This window comes from Artemia sp. Qi Xiang Cuo, chromosome 15 (assembly GCF_049724085.1).
Source record: "Artemia sp. Qi Xiang Cuo chromosome 15, ASM4972408v1, whole genome shotgun sequence".
Lineage (NCBI taxonomy): Eukaryota > Metazoa > Arthropoda > Branchiopoda > Anostraca > Artemiidae > Artemia > Artemia sp. Qi Xiang Cuo.
The window spans coordinates 4826516-4851294 of record NC_142808.1 but is presented as its reverse complement, the minus strand read 5'-3'; the positions used below and the strand labels follow the sequence as shown (position 1 = coordinate 4851294).

The 24779-nt window shown below is 35.7% G+C and overlaps 1 protein-coding gene across 2 annotated transcripts in view; it reads left to right on the top strand.

Annotated features, from left to right (window-relative positions):
• Positions 1–471: 471 nt before the first annotated feature.
• LOC148943254 (uncharacterized) overlaps positions 472–24779 on the top strand; it is a 72969-nt gene continuing 48661 nt past the window's right edge. Inside the window, exons 1-2 of one of the 2 annotated variants that reach the window (XM_089100860.1) lie at positions 472–598; positions 12127–12237. In XM_089100860.1, the coding sequence (XP_088956986.1) occupies positions 12139–12237 (99 nt within the window). In that variant the 5' untranslated portion in view covers positions 472–598; positions 12127–12138. Of the gene's footprint in view, positions 599–860; positions 898–12126; positions 12238–24779 lie in introns of those variants that run through there. The other variant, XM_089100861.1, reaches the window with a different exon arrangement.

Sequence of the window (24779 nt, the reverse complement as noted above, 5' to 3'; positions counted from 1 at the left end):
GGATACTATATCGGTTAGATTATCACTAGTTAATATTCATAGATCAGAGGGATAAGCCAAAGGTGGTATCCATTAAGAAAACATAGGAAGGGGCAGGTGATTTTTCCATTTAACGAGTTTTTTTCTAAATCCAGAGGAAATTGTCACCTTGAAAAAATTGGAATACTTAAATAAAGGCATTTTTTCAAAATCTAGGGGTGTAATTGCTCACCCACCCCACTGTGCCGTTGTTTTCAACATGCTAAATAAACAAATTAATTATGTTGTCAAAAGTTTAAGAAACAATTGAAATTGGCCACTTCAAAATACGAAATATCATTGTCTCTTTAAGTGGATAACTTGTAATTTTAGTTATTTTTTGCTGTTTTAATAATTTTTCAAGAATCGTAGTGATTATTCTTCTGATTTACCTGTTTTTCAAGAATTTATTTTAGCTGTTCCCAACGCTGGACATAAGAAAAGGTTCATTTTTGAAATATTCATATAAAAGCGGGAAAAGTTTTTTACAGAATTAGTTCAGGTTACTTTGTATTGGCTTGAAGCCATGATATCGTAGTTTTCGTTATTTCCTGATTTTATAGATTGAGTCCCAAATCTGGTAATGAAACATTTTTTGATTACTATTATTCTAATTAGCCTGTTTTCTTCCATTTTTATTCCATTATTTAGCTTAAAGCCAGTCTCTATTTGGCAGATTCTGCAAACCTGCACCGCCAATCTGCAAATTTTATTTCAACAGAGACTTCTTTGCTGGTTCCGTATTGGCAGTTTGCAGATACTGCAACCTTTGACATTGCTTTTTCTGCAAGATGGCAGAATCTGCCAAATGGAGACTGCCTTTTAGGGTTTAGTTTATTGTATAGGGTGATGTCTGCCCGAAATTGCTTCCTGGAAAGAGTCTCATTATTTTTTATTTAATATTAAATACTCTAGAATTGCAATGACTAGAAATGGGGCAGGGATAGGCCTACTAGGCTATTAGAGCATGTTTAATCTTCTGAACAAAATGCTATAATTATAAAATATGAGGTCATTAGCCTGTTTTGTAATTCAGTAGAGAGATTGGTAAATTTCTAGATCAATTGGCAATTGACACAACTAATAAAGAGTCTAGACATAGGCCTAGCCTATAGGCTATTTAGAATCAGAATTTGATAAGTTTGGGGTTGTTTAAATTACTGACACAGGAATAGCCTAAGGTGAGCATACCACTTGATGTCTTTTTTATGCTGTTTCTGAATTTACTAGCCTAATCACTCCACTTGGAAGTTCAACTTTAAGCCCATTACAGACCCTCAAAGATGTTACCTTTTTCTCTTATTTTTGGTTATGTAAAAGGGTCAAAAATACAATTCTTATGGTCAATATCTACCAAATCATATTATTGAGTTAGGAATAAAGTGAATACACCATTTGATGCCTTTTTTCATGCTGATTACAAATATAATAAGCATTTCCATCGGAAATGAATTTCAGCCCCCCCCCTATATAGGTTTTACCTAACCTAACCCTGAATTGGCATATATAGGGGGGGGGGACTGAAATTCATTTCCGATAGAAATGCTTATTATATTCACAATCAGCATAAAAAAAGGCATCAAATGGTGTATTCACTTTAGTCCTAACTCAATAATATGATTTGGTAGATATTGACCATTCTTACTTCATTAGGCTATATGCAAACTAATTTTAATTGACACATTTAAACTACAGCTCCACTATACTTTACTCCCTCCCCTTCATGTACAAATATATGAACCTAAGTATATATTTCCCATGTGTTTTCTGGTTCTCAATTTTGTCACAGTTGATTAAATTTATAGTTAAATAAATTTAGTGATGCTAACTAAATAAGAAAAAATCTAAAGTATTTAAAATAAGAGAAAAAGGTATCATCTTTGAGGGTCTATGAAGGGCTAAAAATTAGATTTCTGATAAGCGATTATTATATTCATAAAGAGAATAAAAAGGCAACAAGTTGAATGTTTACCTTATTCCTAGGCCAGTAGCTGAAACTGTCCCAAATTTGCCCAGAATCTAAATATAACAATCATTTGCATCACAAATTTACTTTACTTCTACTTTCCTAGTGGTCAGTTATAGGCTAGGCCTATACCTTGAATTAGGAAAAGTTCTGTAGATTAACTAACAATTGAGATTGCTAAGAAAAAGACAGCCTACCTTTAGAATCTTAATTTCATTGTTAAAACTCTAGTTTAGGGGCCTCTTGCTGTTCTGAAAAGTAGTTCACTTAGGTAAAAAGAGCTCTCAGAAATGTATCCAGAGCCTTGATGATCTCCAAGGAAGATATTTTGACACATCAACCTCTACTCCTTCTTCATCTACTGAGCATTGACCAATGCTAACCTTTAAGGACATTTGGGTAATCAAAGTGAAACCTTTCAAAATTGATCTTCTCCTCAAATGAAACACAGTAATAGATTTTGAGCCTCATAACTTCTAAATCCTGATTTATAAACTTTTAAATATCTGTAATATTGTTTTCTTAAATTTAGGAAAAATAAACCCTTGATGTGAAAATTCTAATGAAATAAAACAAATTACATTTTCAGAAATGAAAGCCAATGAAGAAGAAATTAAAAGCTCAAAATTAAGTTAAAACATTGGTTGTCAGAACTCAGATAGGTTATGTATATAGTCTTAAGCCCTTGAAATAAGATACAAGTATATAAGGTAGCTAGACAATACCTTCCCAGGCTCTATTCTCTGGCCCTGGATTTATTCCTGAAATTTTCATTCATTGAAAATTAGAATTGAAATTAGAATGAAAACTAGAATTTTATCAAAAGATTCATGGTTTATATTTGATTCAGTTTATATGTTTGACAATTAGGAGGTAGGGGGTGAAGTAAATTTGCAACATAAAGAAATGGTACAAATTCTAATTTAGGGGCCTTTTGCTATCTTGGAAGGTAATTGAGTTATATCAATAAATCTTCCTGGAATGCATCCAAAGCCTTAATAATCTCACAAGAAAGCATTTTGAGCACTTACCTCCTCCCCTTTCTTCTTTCAGAGGGCACTGACCTTCAAAAATCTTTGTACTTCAAAAGTGTAACCTTACAAAATAAACCTTCTGCTCAGATGAGGTTCAAGAAATATGTTTTGAGCCTCACACCTTTGTTCAGTTACAATATCTAAGGTTTTAAGGGCCTATAGATTTATTTTTTAATATTGGAAAAATAAACTTTGATGTTGGTTGACATTCTACCAAAATAACAAGAAATGCAATTTCAGAAACCAAATCCAATGAAAAAGATATTGAAAACTTAATATTGAGTTTTTTTTGTCTAGAATTTAGATAGACATAGACTTGTCATGTTTTCAATCTTCTAAGCACTAGAAATAATGAAAAACTAGACATAATAGCTTGACAATACTGCAAAATCCTAGTTTCAGGACTATTTTCTAACTTGGAAATTAGTTGGGCTTAGTGAATGAAACTTTCAGGTTTGAATCCAAAACTAAAAAGGTACCCCAATAGGGTATTGTCAAGCTACTATGTCCACCCTTTTGTGTTTCTAGGGCTTTACCTTAATTTTTGGGTGTTTAATATTTTTTTCATGACTTTTGTTTTTCAAATTAAAATTTTCATTATTTTGGTTGAATTTTAAATTTAAGATATTTAAAAATGGATTTTCAGGTCTTAAAAATGTTGTAATATTGGATCTATAAATATATATATATATATATATAGTTTATATATAAATATTTAGTTGAGTATATTTGGTTAGTGTTATGTATTTAATATAATGTGTGTCATGGTAGGCATCTCTAATATATATTTAGATATTTTGTTGGGGTATAATTTAGTGATTTTTAAGGAAAATATCTCCATTCACTTCCAGTAAATTCTTTAGCGCTTTGTTACTAGATCAAATGTCAAGTGCCCCCTTTTTATACATTCCGTTTGCTGCTTCAATCTTATAGCTTTGTCCTTCCCATGTGGTCTACAAGTCACTGCTAAAGTGTCAAGCTAAAAGTTAATATTGTAGCCCTTAAAAGGGCTGTTAGTCGATTGTGTAAAATAAAATCTTGAATAACTGCTATGAAAAGACATTAAATTGCAGAAAGACAAAACAGGTAATTGCAAAATACTTGTATATATTTTAACAAGGATTACAACAATTCAAACTTTAAAGAAAACCAAGTTGACGATTATATATCCCCTCCTCACAAGAGTGAATGTATTGTTTTTATATCTATGATTCATATAACATTACAAATAGAAGTATTTAATACATTACAAATAGTTGAAAATGTTTAAGTTCAATTCAGAGTCGCTTAAGTTATTACTTAAACTCCAAAAATGTTTATGATGCCTTAGTAATAATTTTAATGTTTTAACTCAAACTAGTAAAATGCTTGACAATTTTGAAGTCATTTTTATACACATTAGTATTGCAATGACGTTGTCTCACTTGTCACATTTATGTGGAAAAGTTGAAGATTTTCATATATGGAGTAGTTTATATTAAATTATTTAAAGAGCAAAAAACTGGTAATTGCAAAAATATTTGCATATATTTTGACAAGGTATTACAACAATTCAAAAACATTAAAAAGGAAAACAAGAAGTTTAAAGCTTAGTAGAAATTGTTGTTAGAAATCGGACACAGTATTTATCAAATATCTTTGAATAGAAACCAGTATGAAAAGTCATTAAATTGTGTAAACAGCAAAAAAACTGGTAATTGCAAAAATATTTACATATATTTTAACAAGGGATTACAGCAATTCAAAAACCTTAAAAAATAAAATCAAAAGTTTGAAGCTTAGTAGAAATTGTTGTTAAAAAAACATCTACCAAATTTATTTTCTTATAAGTATTAGCAATGTCTTTTTAAGACATGAAAAAAGTGTAATTTTTTTTTTAAGTTCAGTTCAGAATTGCTAAAGTTATTATGTAAACTGCAGAAATATTTATGGTGCCTGAGCAACAACTTTATATAATATTTTGTTTAAATTATCAATGATATTTTAATTTAAAACTAGAAAAATACCTGAAAATTTAAAAATAAGTTAGTTTTTTGTTAGATAAAATCAACTCGCTACGTGATTAGGCTTACAAGTTTGGACGCAACCAGTTATATAATTTCAGTAGGAAGGCCCAAAAAATGAAAATTTGCAACTATTACAAATGATGATTCTCTATTTTGAAAAGGAATTACAACAATTCGAAAACCTTAAAAAGAAAACTAAAAGATTGAAGCTTAGTACATATTGTTTTTAGAAATTGGAGTAGCTTCAATAATCAAGTATCTTTGAACAGATTTCACTATGAAAAGACATTAAATTGCATAAAGAACAAAAAAATGGTAAAAGATACAAAATGAAAAGATATTAAATTGCATAAAGAGCAAAAATCTTGTAGTTGCAAAAATATTTATATATATTTTTAAAAGGGATTACAACAATTCAAAACCTTAATAAATGAAAACTAAAAGTTTGAAGGTTAGTTGATATTGTTGTTAGAAATCTGACTTGCTTTCAAATATCCTTAAAAAGAAGGCAGTATGAAAAGACAGCAAATATTTGCTGCAGTTAGAAGGCTAGTGACAATGAGAATCAAACAGTTCGTGGTAACGAACTGTAAGTAAGGAGCGACCCGGCTCAATGGTAACCGAAACTCTAGAAAACGGGTTTTTGATACCAATAGATATATCAAAAGAATCAGATTTCAATGCTGATTTCAAATATATAACTTTCATCAAGTTTAGAGCTACCCATCAAAAGTTACGCGCCTGAGAAAATTTGGCTGATTTTCAAAAAAGGGGGAAAGACCCCTAAAAGTTATAGAACCTTAATGAAAATCACACCATCATATTCAGCGTATCAGAGAACCCTACTGTAGAGGTTTCAAGCTCCTATCTACAAAAATGTGGATTTTTGCTTTTTTTGCCAGAAGAAAGATCACGGATGCGTTATTTATTTGTTTGTTTATTTGTTTTTTTTGTTGTTTTTTTTCCCAGGGGTGATCGTATCGACCCAGTGGTCCTAGAATATCTTGTGAGGGCTCATTGGAATGGAAATTAAAAGTTCTAGTGTCCTTTTTAAGTGATAAAAAGAAATGGAGGGCAACTAGGCCCCCTCCCACGCTTATGTTTTTACCAAAGTCACCCGATCAAAATTTTGAGATAGCCATTTTGTTCAGCATCATGGTCGAAAATATGATAAATATGTCTTTTGGGATGACTTAATCCCCCGAAGTACCCAGAGGGAGGGCTAAAAGATATGAACTTTACCCAATGTTAACATATAGTATTGGTTATTCGGAAGTATACAGAAGTTTACAGGAGGTTTTTTTTCTGGTAGGGGGAGGGAGGGGGGGGTCGGGGGTTATGTTGGAGGATCTGTTCATGAAGGAAGTGTTCAGGGGGGACGGGAAATCGCCATGAAGGGGGCGCCGGACTTGCCAGCATTATTTATTGGTTATTGGGAAGTATACAACCATTTTCAGGAAGGATTTTTTCTGGAGGGGGGGCTAGAGGAGGGAGTTACTCTGGAGAATATTTCCGTGGAGGATGTTTCTTTGGGGTAGGGACATTTCTATGAAGGGGGCGCCGGATTTCCAAGCATTATTTAAAAAACGATCAGAAATTAAATAAAAAAAACAAGTTTTTTCAACTGAAATGTAAGAACGAATATTAGAACTTAAAACGAACAGAAATTATAACGTATGTGAGGGGGTTCTCCCCCAAGTCAATACCTCGCTCTTTACGCTACAGTTTTTTTAGTGCTTTCAAAAGAGCTATCTATTCTAATTAAACGGCCTTTGTGATTCAGGGGTTTGTTAATCAAATTTTTTTTAAACTTTTAACGTAAAGAGCGTGGTATTGACTAAGGGCAGAACCCCCTCATATACGTAATAACATATACGTAATAAATAAAACAATAAAAAAGCAAGGATACGGCTCAATAGTAATCGAAACTTTTAAAAACGGAATTTTGCCCCTACAAGAGAAAGAATTTTAATGAAAATCACACCGTCAGATTCAGCGTATCAGAAAACCCTATTACATAGGTTAAAGCTCATATCTGCAAAAATCTGCAACTTTGTATTTTTTGCCAGAAGAGTAATATACGAATATAAAAGTTAGTTACGTGAGTTAATTTGTAAAGACATCCATTTAGCAAAAGAAAATTAAAATTTTTATGCAAATAAAAGCTGCATTAACTAAAAAATGATCAGAAATTAAATAAAAAAAACAAGTTTTTTTAAACTGAAAGTAAAGAGTGACATTAAAACTTAAAACGAACAAAAATTATTCCGTATACGAAAGGGGCTGTCCCCTCCTCAACGCCTCGCTCTTTAAGCTAAAGTTTGACTCTGTCTCACAACTTTATTTTTTAAAACAATAAAAAACTTTAGGCGTAAAGAGCGAGGCGTTGAGAGCGCCCTTCATATACGGAATAATTTCTGTTCGTTTTAAGTTTTAATGTCGCTCCTTACTTTCAGTTTAAAAAACTTGTTTTTTTTTTATTTAATTTCTATATATAGAAGCCTGCCAAGTGCCAAGGCCTGGTGGCTGGTAATAGCAAAAATACTATTATATTTTAACAAGGGATTACAACAATTCAAAAACCTTAACAATGAAAACCAAAAGTTTGAAGCTCAGTAGATATCATTGTTAAACATTGGACTTGCTTTAGTTATCAAATGTATTTTAATAGATCACAGTATGAAAAGACAGCAAATTGTTTCAAATTGTGTGCAGTTAGAAGACAAGTGACAATGAGAATCCAAATATAGAAGCCTGCCGAGTGCTGGGGCTTGGCAGCATTCTGTATTTTATGAAAATTTTCAAGTTTTACTATTGGGAATGAGATGTAGACAGGCTTTTGTAAACAGTTTCCCAATGCTTTTCAAAAAAAGGAGATTAAAATTCCTGGAAACAAATAAATTTCCCTTCATAAAAAAATAAAGGAACTACTCTTGCATTCAAATCTAAAATAACTGATGGGCCCAGAAGAATAATGCTTGGAAATCTTTAATACTAAGCCTTTTTCTCAGTCTTCTTCTGTTCTTCCTAGTCTTTGAGTTGAAGGCAAGGTTGTTCAGGGTAAGCTGTCTGTACAAGAAGCATTTACACCATATTCTGCCAGTGTAGGGAAAACTGCTGCTTCTTCAGTCAGGTCTTCTCTGTCATAACCAGATTGTAAATCTTATCTTGGATCACCTTGTCTCAGTATCATTACATCCTTCTGATGTTGAAATAGCCAGGATTGTCAATAGCTTGACAGGTTCTCTGATATCCTGTCCTGTTTCAACTCTTACCACAGTAGAAAATAACTAGAACCCCAGTCCTTAAATTGGTCTCAATCAGGAAACCTTTTTGCTGTCTAAATTTACTAAGGGCAGAGATTTTCAACTGAGATATTTAGTCTTCAAATTTCAGGAAAGGTCTGAGAATTCTATACAAAAGATTTATGCAAAACAAAACTAGCTCGTGTCTTGGTCTAGCTTGGTCTCTGCCAAAACAAGTAACTAGCCTTTATCAAACCACACAATAACAAACTACCATTTGAAAATAAATATCAAAAAGTGAAAAAAAAAGAAAAGTGACTAGGCTAAAACAATCACATCCACCCCTTTAACATTGTTTCGTGAGTTCTGATTTATAATGCAAAATGAGGTAGGGTCACTTTGACCACTATTTGTAAGAGAGGTGGGTTTGCCTATTTTTGATATCTTGACAGGGCATTAACGTTAGCATTTGCAACCTCTGAACGGCTACTAATGTGGAAATCATTTGTTTGTATGGCCAGAACCTACCGAGCTAATTTCTTGTTCTCGTTTCCACCACATGAAGCCAACATAATGGACAAAGGTCAGTTTCCATAAAAAAATGCTGACCCGCCAGGAAGTAGTGAAACTTAGATATTGCCCATTTTATTGCTAGTGCCTCCTTCTCAACCTAGAGTATGGAGTCTATGCTGGCGTCAGTTCCCTGCTGGTGAAGCTGGTAGGATGTTCTTCCCTGTCAGCTTGCTGGCGCTGGACTGCTCCCAACCCTGCAAGGCCAGTTTTGCATCTGGAGTTCACTGGAGAACTTTAGGGGCTTTTTGATTGTCATCTGACAGAGTGGTTCAGCCAAAGCTGTAATATGCTGGATAAAGTAGCCATAGTATCCATCTAGTCCCATAAACACTTGAATATCCTTTTTCAAGACAGGTGTTGAATATTTGAAAATCTCCTGGACCTTGCTTGTTGATGGTACTCCATCTCCTATTGTATGTCCCAAGAACTTCTTTATCCCTGAACCTGACTTGCTTGGATTGACTGTCAGACTTGCTGACTGCAATCTCTGTAGCACCATTTCAATATGTCACTGGTGGTCCTCAAGAGTGTCACTGAAGATCACAATATCATCAATGTAGCAGCAACTGAATTTCAAACCCCTGAGAACAGGATCCATGAGCTTTTGGAATCGTCGAGTTGCTGATTGAATCTCGAACAACATTGGGCAAAACTCGTATAGACCATTTGGCGCCACAAATGCTGTCTTGTGTAGGATTTTCTATCTGCCAATATCATCAAGTTAAGTCAAGATTGCTGATAAATTTGACACTTCCCATTCCCACAGCAATCCCATCTGTGCAAGGTAGTGGGTAACAATTCTGCCTTGAAATTTTATTTAGTCCCTGATAGTCAGAACAAAACTGCACTATCCCATCTGTCTTTGGTACCAGTACTATTGGTAATGCATAGTCACCTCTGACAGTGTTATGATGCCCTCTTTCAGTCATCTTAGCCACTTCGGTTTCCACCGGGTGCTGCTTTGCTGAAAGAACTTGGTAGGGTTTTTTCTGCACCAATGGGCTACTGACGTTATTGGTTTCATTCATTACGAGATTGGTTTTTCCAGGTCTGTTTGAGAGGGTCGTTCTGTATCTCTTCAAGATTTTAGCCAAATCCCTTCTCTGACCATGACTGAAAATTCCATTTATGATTGTCTGGATGGTTTCCTCGAAGTCTCCGTCATTTCTTACACCCTTGTAGTCCGACATCTCTTCCAGACTTGTGTCCGCATAGTTGTCTGCTTGAATAAATAAAATTTCGTTTGGATTTGCCCTGTGGTACTTTCTTAAAAGGTTTACATGGAGAAGTTTAGATTTCTTTTTCCCCTTCGTAAATTTCACTAGGTAATCTACACTCTCAGATTTCTTCAGGATCCTGTATAAGCCTTGCCACTTTACCTCAAATTTGCTTTTGTCAAATGAGAAAATAACCAGCACTTACTCTCCTACTTCAAATTCTCTGGCTTCCCGGCTTTGATCTTACCAGGTCTTCTGTTGTTCCTGACTTTACAATAAGATTTGATGTACAGTCTGGGTCCATTTGTTAATATGTTCCCACATGTTGACCAGGTAACTGAGTACCAATTCAGAAACATCTTTCTTTTTCTCCTCCCACTCCTCTTGCATCCCATTTAGTGGTCCTCTGACATGATGCCCATAGATCATCTCAAATGGTGACAAACCGTCGAAACCTGTTTAGTCCCCCTGTTATCAAACAAAATATATAGAAGTTACTGATCCCACTTCTTCAGCTTTTGTCTCTAACAAATTTTCTTAGCATCTGCACTATAGTCCCATTTAACCTCTCAACCAATCCATCTGTCTCCGGATGGTAAACACTAGTATGAATGGGTTTAATGCCATGGACCACATACAGTTTCTGCATTGCTTGGGAGATGAGGTTACTTCCATTGTCCGTCAGGAACCCTGAAGGTATCCCCACTCAAGAAAAAAAACTTGATCAATTTGCAAGCTATCTTCTGTGAATGGGTTGAGCAAAGTGGTATTGCCCCAGGATATCTGGTTGCATTGTTACCACTAGTATTCACTTGAAAACAGCTTTGCTACGCTCTAAAATTCCCACCAGGTCTATTCCTTTTTTGTGGATAGGAGTTTCAGTGATCAGGAGGGGTTGCAATGGCACCTTCTCTGTTGGGCGTTTTCTGGCTGTCATCTGGCAGTCTTGACACTGTTAAAATGTTTTTCCACGTCAAAATAAACATTTGGCCAAAAGAATCTTTCCAAAATCCTGTCTTTAGTTTTTTGCCTGCCCATATGCCCTCCCTGAGGTGAATTATGGGCCAGTTTTAGCACTTAGGATGAATGATCCACTAATTCCTACTTCTGCTCGTCTGATCTTCATCATTGACGCTTCGGTAAAAGATCTCATCCTTTGCAAATTTTTTCCTGGAATTTGAATTTTCCCTCTATAGGTTCAGCCTAGTCTGCACCCATAATTCTTTCAAGGTTTCATCCATCTTCTACAAGTCAGGAAAACCTTACCCTTTCTGTGCAGGTTTCATTGGAGCCTCATCTCCGTCTGCCTTGCTCTGTGATGCAGCCTTCCTTTCATTACTCTTCTGCTCCCAACTCTTCCGTGCTTTTTCTCATCCGAAAAATATCGAGTCGTCGAAGTCAATCTGCATTGCCTCAGAAATATCCGTGTATGACTCAGCCTGTTTGCTTGTTTTGGCTCTTGTTGTTTCACAACCACCCCAACTTCCGAACCTACCAGCCTTAAGAGCTCTGGAAAGTTTCTCCCTACTAGGAACTTCCTAGGAATTCAAGACTGCAACCTTCACTGGAAGTTCAACAAGCAAAACATCTGCTTGTTTCACCCGTAGGTCCACTATTGCCATAGGGCATTCGTGTTTGTTGCCATGTACGCACTTTAAGCTTCTAGGATCCACCCAGTACCATGACTCTTCTGGTACCAATTCTGAGTGCAGAACTGTTATGTTGGCTCCACTCTTATTGGCTACTAGATGAATTATGTTTATTAATAAGTTTTCTTAAGATGGGATAGACTCTAAGTGGGGTTGGAAATCTTTGTTGTGAGTGGTTTGTGTTTTGTACAGCATCTTTCATGGCCTGGTTCCAGCTGGTTTTGAATGATTGGGTACAGTTTTTCATGTAATTTTCGCTGCTGCATACCTCGGACCTATTTAGATGGTTTTTTCAGGCCAGAAAATGCCAGGATGCTAATTTTTCCTAAAAAAATTTGAGCTGTTGTCGAAAAAAAATTTATACACAAATAAATATGTAATTATTGCTCGTATAAAGGGATAAGATATTTTTTTTTAGTTCTTTAACTAAATGGAGAGACCAGCCCAAGGGAAGCAACAAAAAAAAGTTTCAAATGATGATGAATACGTAGTTGAACTCATCATTGATGATCGTTGGAATGAAGAGGAGGTATGAATATTTTTTAATTTGGTTGAGTTTTTCTTTATCTAGGGATGAACTGAGATCAACTTTGGGTCTAGTATGTTTTGGAAGATACAGAAAATACATATATATATATATATATATATATATATATATATATATATATATATATATATCATATATATATATATATATATATATATATATATATATATATATATATATATATATATATATATATATATATATATATATATATATATATATATATATATATATATATATATATATATATATATATATATATATATATATATATATATATATATATATATATAAAGACCCCGGTGCCGCGCCGATAAGGGAAGACCGGTGACGGTGAGGCCAAAAATAGCGGCGGTGGCGGCGAGGCCAAAAATAGCGATGGTGCGCCGCCGGTGCGCCGCGATGATTTTCTCGTGCCCCTGCGGGTGAGATGTCGGCGGCGCGCAGCCGGCGTGATCAATGTTGACGGCAAACATTAATGTTTTCATTGGTCTTTGTCAAATCCCAGCTTGAATTTGAAAAAGATTCGGGTCTATTCATGAGTTAAAAACTTCGCAAGTTGCTGGCTGTACGCTGGTCTTCTTTGTTATCCATTAAGAGATGTAGAAATCTGGTAGAAACGTTTCAGAACCCTTGCATAATAGTTGAAATAATAGATAATAGATTCACCATGGTATTCAATAAGATCCATGTAATCTAATTAAAAGGGAGTACAGACAAATCGGATCGGATTTTCATGCTGATTTCAAATATATAAATTTCATCAAGTTTAGTATTACCCATCAAAAGCTACGAGCCTGAGAAGATTTGTCTTATTTTTGAAAAAGGGGGGGGTAACACCCCCAAAGTCATAAAATCTTAATGAAAATCACACCATAAGATTCAGCGTAGCAGATAACTCTATTGTTGAGATTTAAAGCTCCTATATGCAAAAACGTGGAATTTTGTATTTTTGTTCTGCCAGAAGAATGATCATGGATGCGTTTTCATTTGTTTTTTTTTTTTCTTCCCAGGGGTGATTGTATCGACCCAGTGGTCCTAAAATATCGCAAGAGGGCCCATTTGAACAAAAATCAAAAGTTCTAGTGCCCTTTTTAAGTGACCCAAAAAATCGAAGGGCAACTAGGCCCCCTCCCATGCTCATTTTTTCCCAAAGTCACCGGATCTAAATTTTGAGTTAGCCATTTTGTTCAGCATAGTCGAAAAATCTAACAACTATGTCTTTAGGTGTAAAATTATCCGCCACAGTCCCCGGGGGAAGGGCTGGAAGTTGTGAACTTTGCCCATTGTTTACATAGGGTAAAGGTACCGATTATTAAAAAGTTTTTGTAAAAAAAAAAAAAAAAAAAACAGTTTTTCTACTCCAGGAGTTCTAATTTAAAGACTTTTGGTTTGAAAAGGTTTTCAATATGTTGGGAAAACAGCTAGGAATCTAATGGTCTGATGAAAAGTTTGAAATTTTATCTGAAAAGGGTAAAAAACTCCGATTTTCCGAAATTAGAGCATTTTCACCTACAAATTCGACACAACAAAAAAGTTATTTGTTTCCGACGCAAGTCGGAACCCAGTTTGACACGTGTCAAAAAACTTGGGGAATACCTGTGGGTGGAACCTGGTGTATTCGACATGTATATTTTTGTTTCTTTGTTTTTCTTCAACTTCATTTAATGTATAAAGTTATAAAACACTATTCAAAAGCAGAAGTAATAAAACTAACAAAATTGTCTCAAGTATGTAGTATTTAGTAGAACAAAATTGGTTAATCGTAAGGAGTGTGATATTGTGACCTAGATCACATAAATCTTCTTTTTTCTAAGTTTTGCATATATGCCATAGGAATAGCATCTCCAAACGCGTATCTGGAATGGCCCACTTCCTGTCAGTTTTAATGACCCAGCAAAGATTTGTTCATTGTTGACAGTGTAAATGTCATCAGCATTTGGCCATTTCAAAGTGTGATCTGTGATTCTAATCCACTTGAAAAATTGTAGTTTGGACTGTCCTTTGTAAGGAAAGTCCAGAATCCTAACGAAAAAATATGGCACATTGCTTTTTTTGTCACTAAAGAAAACGGCATAGTATTCATCAAGCTGCAGTTCAACTTCCAACCGAAATTTGAGAATTTGTTTTTTAGTTTCATCGATAAGTCCTAAGGAAAGGGAAAAATGACTTCCGCGTGAACCTCTACAATTTTTGGCAGTAGCGGGCACCCATAAATTTGACATTTGTTATCATTTTAATTTACTTTTATCAATAAAAAGCTAATGTGACTAGAATTCAGATTAAATCAGATGTATCTTGATGCATTAGTGCTAATCCCACTTTTTTTTGCAATAAATAACCAAGTAACAGCAGTTTGAACATTGTATACCTGAAAATTTATCGCGAGCTCCTTTATTGTCGAAAACGGGAAACTGACTAAATTAAATTCTCTTTTCTTATCTGGATGTACTGGGTATTGTGTCAACGTCTCCTATCGTTGAAATACACAAACGGCTTCAAGAGATGGCGTTCCAAGTCACAGCTAAGCAGAGTCATTCCGTTTTGAAGGAACATTTAGACAGGGGTTCCTAAATTGCACTGTCGAATCATCAGTACCTTTACCCTATATATAGTATTTGTTATTGGGAAGTATACAGCCATTTTTGTGTGGTTTGGGGGTGGGGGTGTGCTTGGGGTGGATTTTTAAGGGGAGAATCTTCCTTTGGGGGGGAAATTTCTGATGAGTGAATATTGTAGGGGAAATGTTACACAGGGGGGGCTTTGACAGAATTACTATACGAAATTATTTTTAATTGTCGTACATTCTCTTTGCCAAATTTTTTATATGGAGATGTTTCCGGGGGATTATCCGGGGGCTTTTTTCCTTGCGTTTTGTTTTCTGGGAAATAATTTCCACGAAGGGGGCATTTCCGGATTGACTGAGAAACCGATTATAGACTAAAGTCTAATTCCAAGGAAAAACTGCTAAGGGGAATTTTTCAGGGTGAATCGTCCACAAGCAATTTTACAGAGAGGGGGAGATTCTCTGCGATGAAGTAACTGTCGAATGGAATTTGACGGGGGGTGCACTTCACGTTGGATGAAATTTCCACGAAGGAGTCCCATGAGGGGGAGGGGTATATTTCATAGAGGGTGCGCCAGATTTACCGGCATTATTTGAAAAACGAACAGAAATTATGCCATATATGAAGGATTGGCCTCCTCAATACCTTATTCTTTACCCTAAAGTTTGACTGTTTACTAAAATTGAAACATAGGAGCTGTTTAATTAGAATAGGAAGCTTTTTTTAAAATTGCTAACAGCTTTAGCGTAAAGAGCAAGGTATTGAGGATGGGCGGCCCTTCATATCCAGAATAAATCTGCCAAAACTAATATGCAAATTGGGTTTTAATTTTTTATGAACGGTGAGCCAACGTCGAATCTGCATTAGTTGAAAAACGTTCAGTAATTAAATAAAAAATAAGTTTTTTTAAACTAAAAATAAGGAGCGACATCAAAACTTAAAACTAACAGCAATTATTCCGTATATGAAAGGGGCTGTCCGCTCCTCAACGCCTCGCTCTTTACGCTAAAGTTTGACTCTTTGTCACTGCTACTTTTTAGAACAATAAACAAACTTTAGCGTAAAGAGCGAGGCGTTGAGGAGGGGACAGCCTCTTTAATATACGGAATAATTGCTGTTCGTTTCAAGTTTTAATGTCGCTGCTTACTTTCAGTTAAAAAAAACTTGTTTTTTTCATTTAATTTCATAAAGATGATACTGTTGTCAACATATGAAGTTTATATTGCAATTGTATCTGTCTGGTTTATACGTGAAGTAACAGAAGAGACGAAAATTAACGAACAAGATAGTAATGAAGAATTATGGTATACAAAATAATATTTGGCAGGGATAGTTACTAGTGATAAATCACTAGGGGTGGCACCGTGATTGGGGGATTTTCAGGGATTCGGAGAACCAAATTTTTTCCGGTGTGACGCATAGATTTTCGAAGAAATCACCGAATTCGGGGATAGTGCAAGCCCTGCTTGGTTTCTAATCAGGAAAATCGAAACACTTAACCACGCGAGAAAAGAAAAGCTCCGACTTTGCGGGTGACGCAATAAAGAATTGCCGCAAAATTAATTCAAAGTCAGCCAAACGCCCCTGTCGCTGCCGGTGGCGTTGCGACACTTTGGTGGCGGTCAACCGGGCTTCTCGTTGGTGGCGTTCGGTCGATGCGTTGGCGTGCCACCGGGCTCTATATATTTATATATATATATATATATATATATATATATATATATATATATATATATATATATATATATATATATATATATATATATATATATATATATATATATATATATATATATATACATATATATATATATTAACTGACTAAAAAGACACTATGCTTATCCTGGTTATAAGGAAAGCGTATCTGCAATATCTCAGCAACGGCTAGTACCATTTAGTTGAAACTTTCATGGGATTTCCTGGCAGATATAAAAGTAAAACATAAAGATACTATCTGCATCCAGGTATCCAAAAGGGTAATCGTGAAATATCTAAATAACGGCTAGGATTTGTAGTTTGAACTTCCAGGGAAAATTGAGATTGAACTCAACCATTTTGTGCCATCCAAGACATTGTGTGCATTCAGGATGCCCGATTAATATTTTTAAACTCCAAACCGACAAATTTAAAAACTGGTGAACTATATCAGCAAGGACGTGTAATTCATTGTATTGACACGTAAATGAAAGAGTCTGTGGAATAAACTGTTTCCGTTGAAGCTGGATTATAACTCGTTTAATTTATTAGACATTATTATAATGAGCATGGATAAATGACATCCCCCTTGTCAGTAAGTAAATTTGATATGGTTTTATGCAAATAGGGTGATCTTGCTTTTGCCAAATTTGTAGGATATCCTCTATGGCCAATCATAATCATAGTCTCTTTGAAAATTATATCAGGTGATTTGAAATATTTGATATGTTGCTATGGGTCTGAAGATCAGCAAACGGTAGCTGATATTTAACTACTTAATTTTGAATCAAATAAGGATGAGGCTTCAAAGAAAATTACGAAAAATGTCAAAAAGCTTTAAACAACTGAATTTAATGTATATATCTACCTTGAAAAATTTAAGAAAACAAAAAAAAAAGATTAATCAGTCGTCCTTGACTCCAAAAACTCCAGCCATCCAAAGTTCAAGTGCTGGTTCGAAAGATTATTAGAGAACGGACATTGAAATAGAGGACTCTTAGCTTCTTTTCATAAAACAAAATTCTCGATTGAAAACATCGTTTCGGATGTCTATCAGTATATTACTGTGAAATACACCCCAAAATTTACTGAAATTGAAAAACATCTGAAGTCTATCAAAAGTCACCTAGAATCACTTGATACTAAAATGTTTCGTATTGAACATCGTTTAGACGATATCGACCAAGATTCTAGACTAGATTCACTGTTGTTCAATGGCGTTAAAGAAAATCCAAATTCAGACACAAAAACTACTTTGTTGAATATTGTCCAGGGAAAGACGGAACTCACAAAAATAAGTGATGCTGACATAAACGATGTGCACCGATTTACCCTTAAAGTTTCTATTCGGCCTGATAAAGTTGCCATAGTAGGACTGATTGCATTCAGAGACAAAGTGATCGCAAAAACTATTTACACAGTCAAGACACAACTTGTGAAAAGTGTTAATTTTTCTCAACCCGTCAGCGGCGGGATATTCTCAACACAACTCGTGAGAAATAAGGCAACAAGTGTATTTGGTTCCATCAAGGGCGTTTTTTTGTCCGCTTTACCAATGAGAGCACCGCACGTAGAATTTGGTCAATTGAGAAGATGTTTAATTTGTTCTTTTTTCCTTCGTATCTTTTCCTGTCTTTGTTTGTTTCATCATATTTGAAGTTATAATTTATATATACTAATACTACCATTACCTTCAAAAACTTTTGAGAAAATAATGTTTGAGCGACTATATGGATACCCTGAGTCATTGGGCTTACTGTGCTATAGTCAGTTTGAATTTAGAAAAGGCCACTCAACAAGTCATTCAACGTGTTATTTTGTTGACAATGTATATATGGCATACGAAAGTGGAAAGATTCGGTTCAAAATTGTTATTGACTTTAAAAAGGGCTTTGACATGGTCGATTTTGAGCTATTGCTGTATAGGCTTAGTGATTTCGGTATACAATATGGTTGTATTCAGTGCGTTCGATCCTATTCGCATGGAAGTTCAATTTGAGTTGTGATTAAGGACGCAACAAATGTTGCATCCCAAGTAAACTGGGGAGTCCCGCAAGGATCTGTTTTGTGACCATTTTTATTTCGAGCGTTTTTTTATACGTTAAGATTTTATCTTCCCGCTGCAAGTGTTACAACGTTTGCAGATGACACGGCACTAACAATTACGGAGGTGAACCTTCAAGGTGTTAATCTGAGCAAAACTAACATATTATTATTTTTATTATTTATTGGAAAACCCGTCATAAAAAAAGGAAAAGACGGTGCAATAAGCGAAAAAAAAGAAGAAGAAGAAATACACATAAACATAGTAGTTATACATGTGGTTTTTAGTGACGAACGCTGGAGCTAAGATCTAAATCAGCTCTTAGAACAAATTACAAAAACGAGAAAGAAATACTGAACAAACATAAGCAATATGAACATCATTGCATCAAGCCGCAATTGGTAAAAAAAAATAAACCAAATCATCATCAGTGAACTAAAAATATGCAGAAGATAATCATATCAACTAGTGTAAACATGACAAGAGACGGTAAAACAATTAACGACAATTTTTCTCGCTGGTCTTGAAATCCGATCACTCTCAACAAATGATTTATTTACTCCGATATACATAGATATCAGAAGCAAGGAAATTATTCAATCACGGATCCTTTTACATCTTTACATAAAGCAAAATGCTTAAAAGAACCAATAATTAGTAAACAAACAAATTATTTGTAATATACGCAATATATCATCAGAGAAAAATTGACACTAAAATGGAGAATAACCAGCATCACTTAAATTGGACTCATACGAAAAGAGACTAAATCATCAATCAGTTTAAAATTGCAACAATTACACTAAGCGCGAAAACAGACACTTAAAAAAAAAAAAAAAAAAAAAAAGACAACAAATACATCTTGACTACTGGGCCAGTACTGACGACCAAGGACGGTTCAACTTCGGTAAACGGGAATTATAAGTACGAATTTGCTTTTCCATATCTATAATGGGGTCAGCAATGCTGAATTTTCTAATTAGATAAGAATTGCAGCTCCAAGAGGGAAAACATAAAAGATATTTGGCGAACCGGAAGAAAACTGAACAAATTTTTGACTTGTGCAGAATTTGTGAGCATTTTCCAAAACGGAGATATGTACAGATAATATGTTAGAGCGACAAAGTTAAAAAGTTTCGAAAGAAGCCGGCGGTTGAAGCGTAACTTATTAGTTACAAAATAAGTATATGAAAACCCAACTCTGCGTTCAATGTGAGCAATTAATAGTTTTCGCGTGTGCATTATTGACGACCCAATGGGAAGACCAAGGTAGGTGATATGATCTACTGGTTTAATTCTATTATTTCCGAGAGGAATATCCCTAGGTGACGCTTGCTTCCAGTTGAAGAATACAACTTTGGACTTTTCAGCATTGAACTGAAGACCTAGTTTTGCATACTGACATTGTAGCGTTGCGAAAATCTCGCTAATGCGCTGGATAGTGCGGCTCAAATTCAGAATGTCGTCTGCATAACATACGAAAGACAAATCAAGACCGGCAAAGATGAAAGATGTGGGAACATCTGACTGTGCATCAAGAACTCCATTATTGAAGAGTGAAGGGGAAGAAACAGCACCTTGACGGGTACCTTTTTCGACCTTGACAAAAATATTAGGGGTTCGTGCGTAGACTTGAGAGCCGTCAACTTAAGCTAATGGGTTAAGTATTAGGCGAACTTTAAGATGATAATACATGTCTCGACGGGCTCTGATATATGAAGGGCTCACTCCACGTTTTGCTGCATGGAGTAGCAATGCGGTGTGAATGAGAGAGTCCAACACTTTATGAACATCATGCCTGGCCAACACGAGAGTTTCACCTGATGCATCAGCATCGATCAGTGCGTTCGTGACAACTGACAAAGCGTGGGCACAACCGAGACATGGCTGGAATCCAAATTGGTAAGGTGGAAAATAGCATTTCGCGTTCAGATGGTCAATTAACAGAAGTTCAAAAAGCTTACAGAAGGTAGTAGCCATTGTTATAGGGCGGAAGGACGAGCACTGGAGGTAGCGAATAGGGCGGAAGGACGAGCACTGGGTAGCGAGTTTACTTGTTTTTGGAATTGGAGTGAGATCTCCGATTTAGAAAGAAGAAGGTACAACTCCTTGGGTAGCAATCATCTGCATCAAAAGAGCAATATGGTTTAGCAGCTGCTCGCTTCCATGCAGAATATGAAGAGCACTCATTTTATCGATGCCAGAAGATTTCTTACGCTTTAGGCGTTGATTGCTCACAGTACAGAACCAACCGAAACAACAAAATTGTCGGTTAGACAACTACACAGAAATTTATCAAGCTTGTCTTCATATTCGGACTGTAGGGCGGCATATGGTGGGGAGAATTCAGCAGAGAAGTATGAATTTCATTAGGAATCAGGAATAACCTGAGCAGATAGGCGGGCACTAGGAGGATCTCTTGATACATTTCTCCAGAAGGAAGGTTGGGACAGAGAAGCTTTCTGGGGCGTCTCTTCAACTATCTGGTTCACGTGGATAGATAGTTGTCTTGCAAACTTTCTTTAGGTAGAAATACGAATGTCAGAAATCCAGCCAGAGCGAGGACGGTCACACTGGAGCCACAAATGGTACCAAAATATGGATTTTCTCGAAGCTTCAACTAGGCTCGGATTACTGGACCAATTCTTCGTGACACCCCGACGTATACGTTTAAGAGGTATAGCGGCTTTTTCCGCGCATGGCAAATTTGTGCAAGATATTTATCTAGTATCTAGATAGATATCTAGTAACACCCGTATTTCATTTGCATCAATTTATGGAATTTCTCATGAGCAGCTGGAACGGAACATGAATTTTATGTAGAACAGAATTAGTAACTGCAGCAAAAATATCCCCTTGGATGTTTTTCCAATCCTTGTAAAATTGGGCATGAGGACGATGTGGTTTTGTGGTGGGAGTAGACTGAGCAGAAGGACAAGAAATATACGCAGATACTGGAAGGTGGTCTGATAGTTGAAAAGCAGTAACAACGTGAACAGGTCACACTTGGAGATTTATAGAAGAAACTAAATGGTCAAGGTTGAACACGAGACTTGATTGGTGTTTGCAAGTGTAATCGAGACCTTTCGGCAGTATCCTAAGCCAATCGTAAAAAATACCAGGCAAAATAGAAGTACGCAATAACGAGGCGTCTGTTAAATTACAGTTAAAATCTCCTGTAATAATACAACACTTACCTAACAGGCGAATCTTTGAAAAGCAAGACCCTAGTTCTTCACACGCAGAAGTAAATAAAAATTCCGATCGGTCATTGCGGTAATCAGTTGGGAGATAGACGTTTATAATAACATACTCTTCTACACGGACATCAAGAAAAAAAAATCACATGATTCAAAAATACTCGACCAACACGCGGTCCTAACAAGCATCGCCATACCACCCGAGGGGCAGCCACTGGAAGTGGATCGTTAAGCGGGCACCGAATAGCTAGTAAAATTATTGTCAACTTTCAGAAGGCCTAAACTATGACTCGTCAAAAAACGTTCTTGCAAGCACAATACATCACAATTCGAAAGCAAACCTTTTATTACAGGAATTTTGACTAAAAGTCCACCATTTATATTCCACGAAAGTACAGCTTGCGCAGTAGTAGACACATCCATATCATACCGTGGGCTTTGCTAGTTGACTGTTGTTATTAGGACACTTTACACTGTAACAAGTATTGCCGGCAACTTCACATTGTAGACAGAACATTTTTTTCGAACACGGAGAGGCACTGTTAGACGTGTGATCGCATGATCCACGGTGAGAACAGAGGGCCCGATTGGAGCACTGTGAGGCCAGATGCCCAGTCTTATGACACGAGAAACAACGCTTTGGGAGGTATACAAATTCTTGTGCAGAAAGCTTTTCGTAGCCAACTTTCACAGACACTTTCAAGAACTGATCCAGGTTTGGTTTCGACTCAAAGTAGACTTTAAACACTCGGGACTTCCCGCACCGTGAAACTTTTACGCAGTTTGGTACAAGAGATTTAACTTGATTCTCATCGTATTTGATTGGTACGCCTTTCAGGATCCCTATAAACAGTGGGGATTTAACAATCACCGGGATACCTGCGGCACTGTTTTTAGCATCTTTGGCAATTTTGTTTGCTGCACGCTTTGATTTAACAACAAGTTTCCATTCCGAAGCCGATTTTTTAAGTTCAGTTATTTCACTTGACGCCTCAGGTCAAAGTTTATCGACAAGTCTTTACGAGCATTAGGTGAGGTCAGGTTTGTAGGACAGTTTTTTAGTACAACGGCAAACGTAGGAGCTAGGGCAGGGTTAATTGTTACGTGGGTATCAATTCTAACTGGCCAGACGGCCTGAATGCGTCGCATTCTCTAAAAAGCCGTCAATTTTCCGAGAGAGTACATTAACTTTTGAGACTAAAGTAGCCGAGACTGCCTCCCCGATTGTTGGGGTTTCAGAAGGCGAGAATATAACAAAAATGGGGAACAGGCAGATTATCCTTTGCCGCCCGATTTAACTGTTTACAAATGTCAAATACATTATCTTCATGCTTTGCATGTTTCACACATCGGCTCTGAATATTCAGCTCCTTATACAGAAACTCTTTAGCACTAATAATAGTACCACGATCAAAAAAACTCACAGCTTTTCCGACAATCAGATCAATTTTTGCACCATCAAGCTTAGATCTGGTGACAAAGTTCAGCAACGGATTTAAAATAATCTTCCTATTTTCATCGGTCATTGCGCAATCTAATTATCATAGCCAGGGACAGTCGAGTATTCCAATCAAGTAGGTCAATGTAATATGTAGGTCAAATAATATAATCCAAGTTCCAGGCTGAACTATTTTCAGATTCAAGCCCGATTATGAAATTAATTCAATAAAAGACCATAGGGAGTCACAAATGTCTTACTATATTAACAGTTTTCTGTATGAATGAGATTATATCCAAAAAAGGTGTTTGCAATATGAACTCTCAAGATAGACTTTTAGATAGACAAGATATGGTTTTTAGCTATATTGGCGTGTTGATAAGTTCTTCGACTAATGTTGCATTTCGTGGTGCTTTTATGAATCTAGTTTTTGAAACGAAATGCTTGGGATTTATTGTTGATTATTAGAATAAGGCTTTATTTTTAAACTTTTAACAAGCGATAAATCGTCGAAAATTAGGTCGTGTAAAAAAAAGAACATAAAGTTAACAAAAACGATCACAAGCAAATCAATGAAATTAGAATCAGGGACACCAAATCATTAAGAAATATAAACAGATAAAAATATAAACAAAAAAAAAATTAACAAATTAAAAAAGTACTAGATCAGCTAAATTAATGTCATATCAAATCAGGTGTCATACGGTAAAAATTTAGAGTCATAAAACGGCCTATAATATAATAAGTCATAAATCGAAAAAAAGAAATAACAAGAGTGTCAAAAGAGTATAAAAAAAGAATTCGGTAAGAGGTATTGGAGGTGTTGATGATTTGAGTGGAAGGTTGGTACAAAGCTGTCTAAATATGTTGTTTTTACAGGTTCTAGAATGGGGATGGGATTTATTGCCTCTCTCGGGAGAGGCTTCCGTTCAGGATTATGGGGAAGCGGAAAAAGGTTTGTAATTTGAATTGGAAACAGCACAATATTATTATATCGTTTAAAGCAGCAAGAGACATAGGTTTCCTTTGGCATTTTCGTAATTTTTCCCGGTCGGTTTATTAAAGATTATCTATGGTAGGTTTGCCCATCCTTACGTTGAAATGGGTATGGCCTTTGGAAAAGTAATTTTTAAGTTAATTATAGAAGAATTCAGGTGTTTGAAAACAAAGCAATTCGTCTATTGGGCGAATGTGCTAATATTAATGGTTAACTTGTTGGTTTTAGTCATTTTAAAAATTTTGCATTTAGGTTAATTACGGGATCACCAGTTAGTATCACTGGTATACCAATATTTGGGTGATATTGCACCAATATATTTTGCGAATATTTTTCTTCTAAATCTTTTTGTCATTCCTATCATACTAGGATTGTCGATAAGCTAGTAAATGAAAAGAAAATTACAAAGAGGTCAGTACATATATTACGTCACAAGGGTGTAACCCTCTGGAATGGCCTCCCAGACACCATTAGGGACTCTGAATCGGTTTCATCATTTAAATTCCAGATCAAAGGGTTTCTCCTCAGTCATTTTACAGGATGAGACCAGGTTCCTTGTGTGTTATGTATGTGATTTTTATTT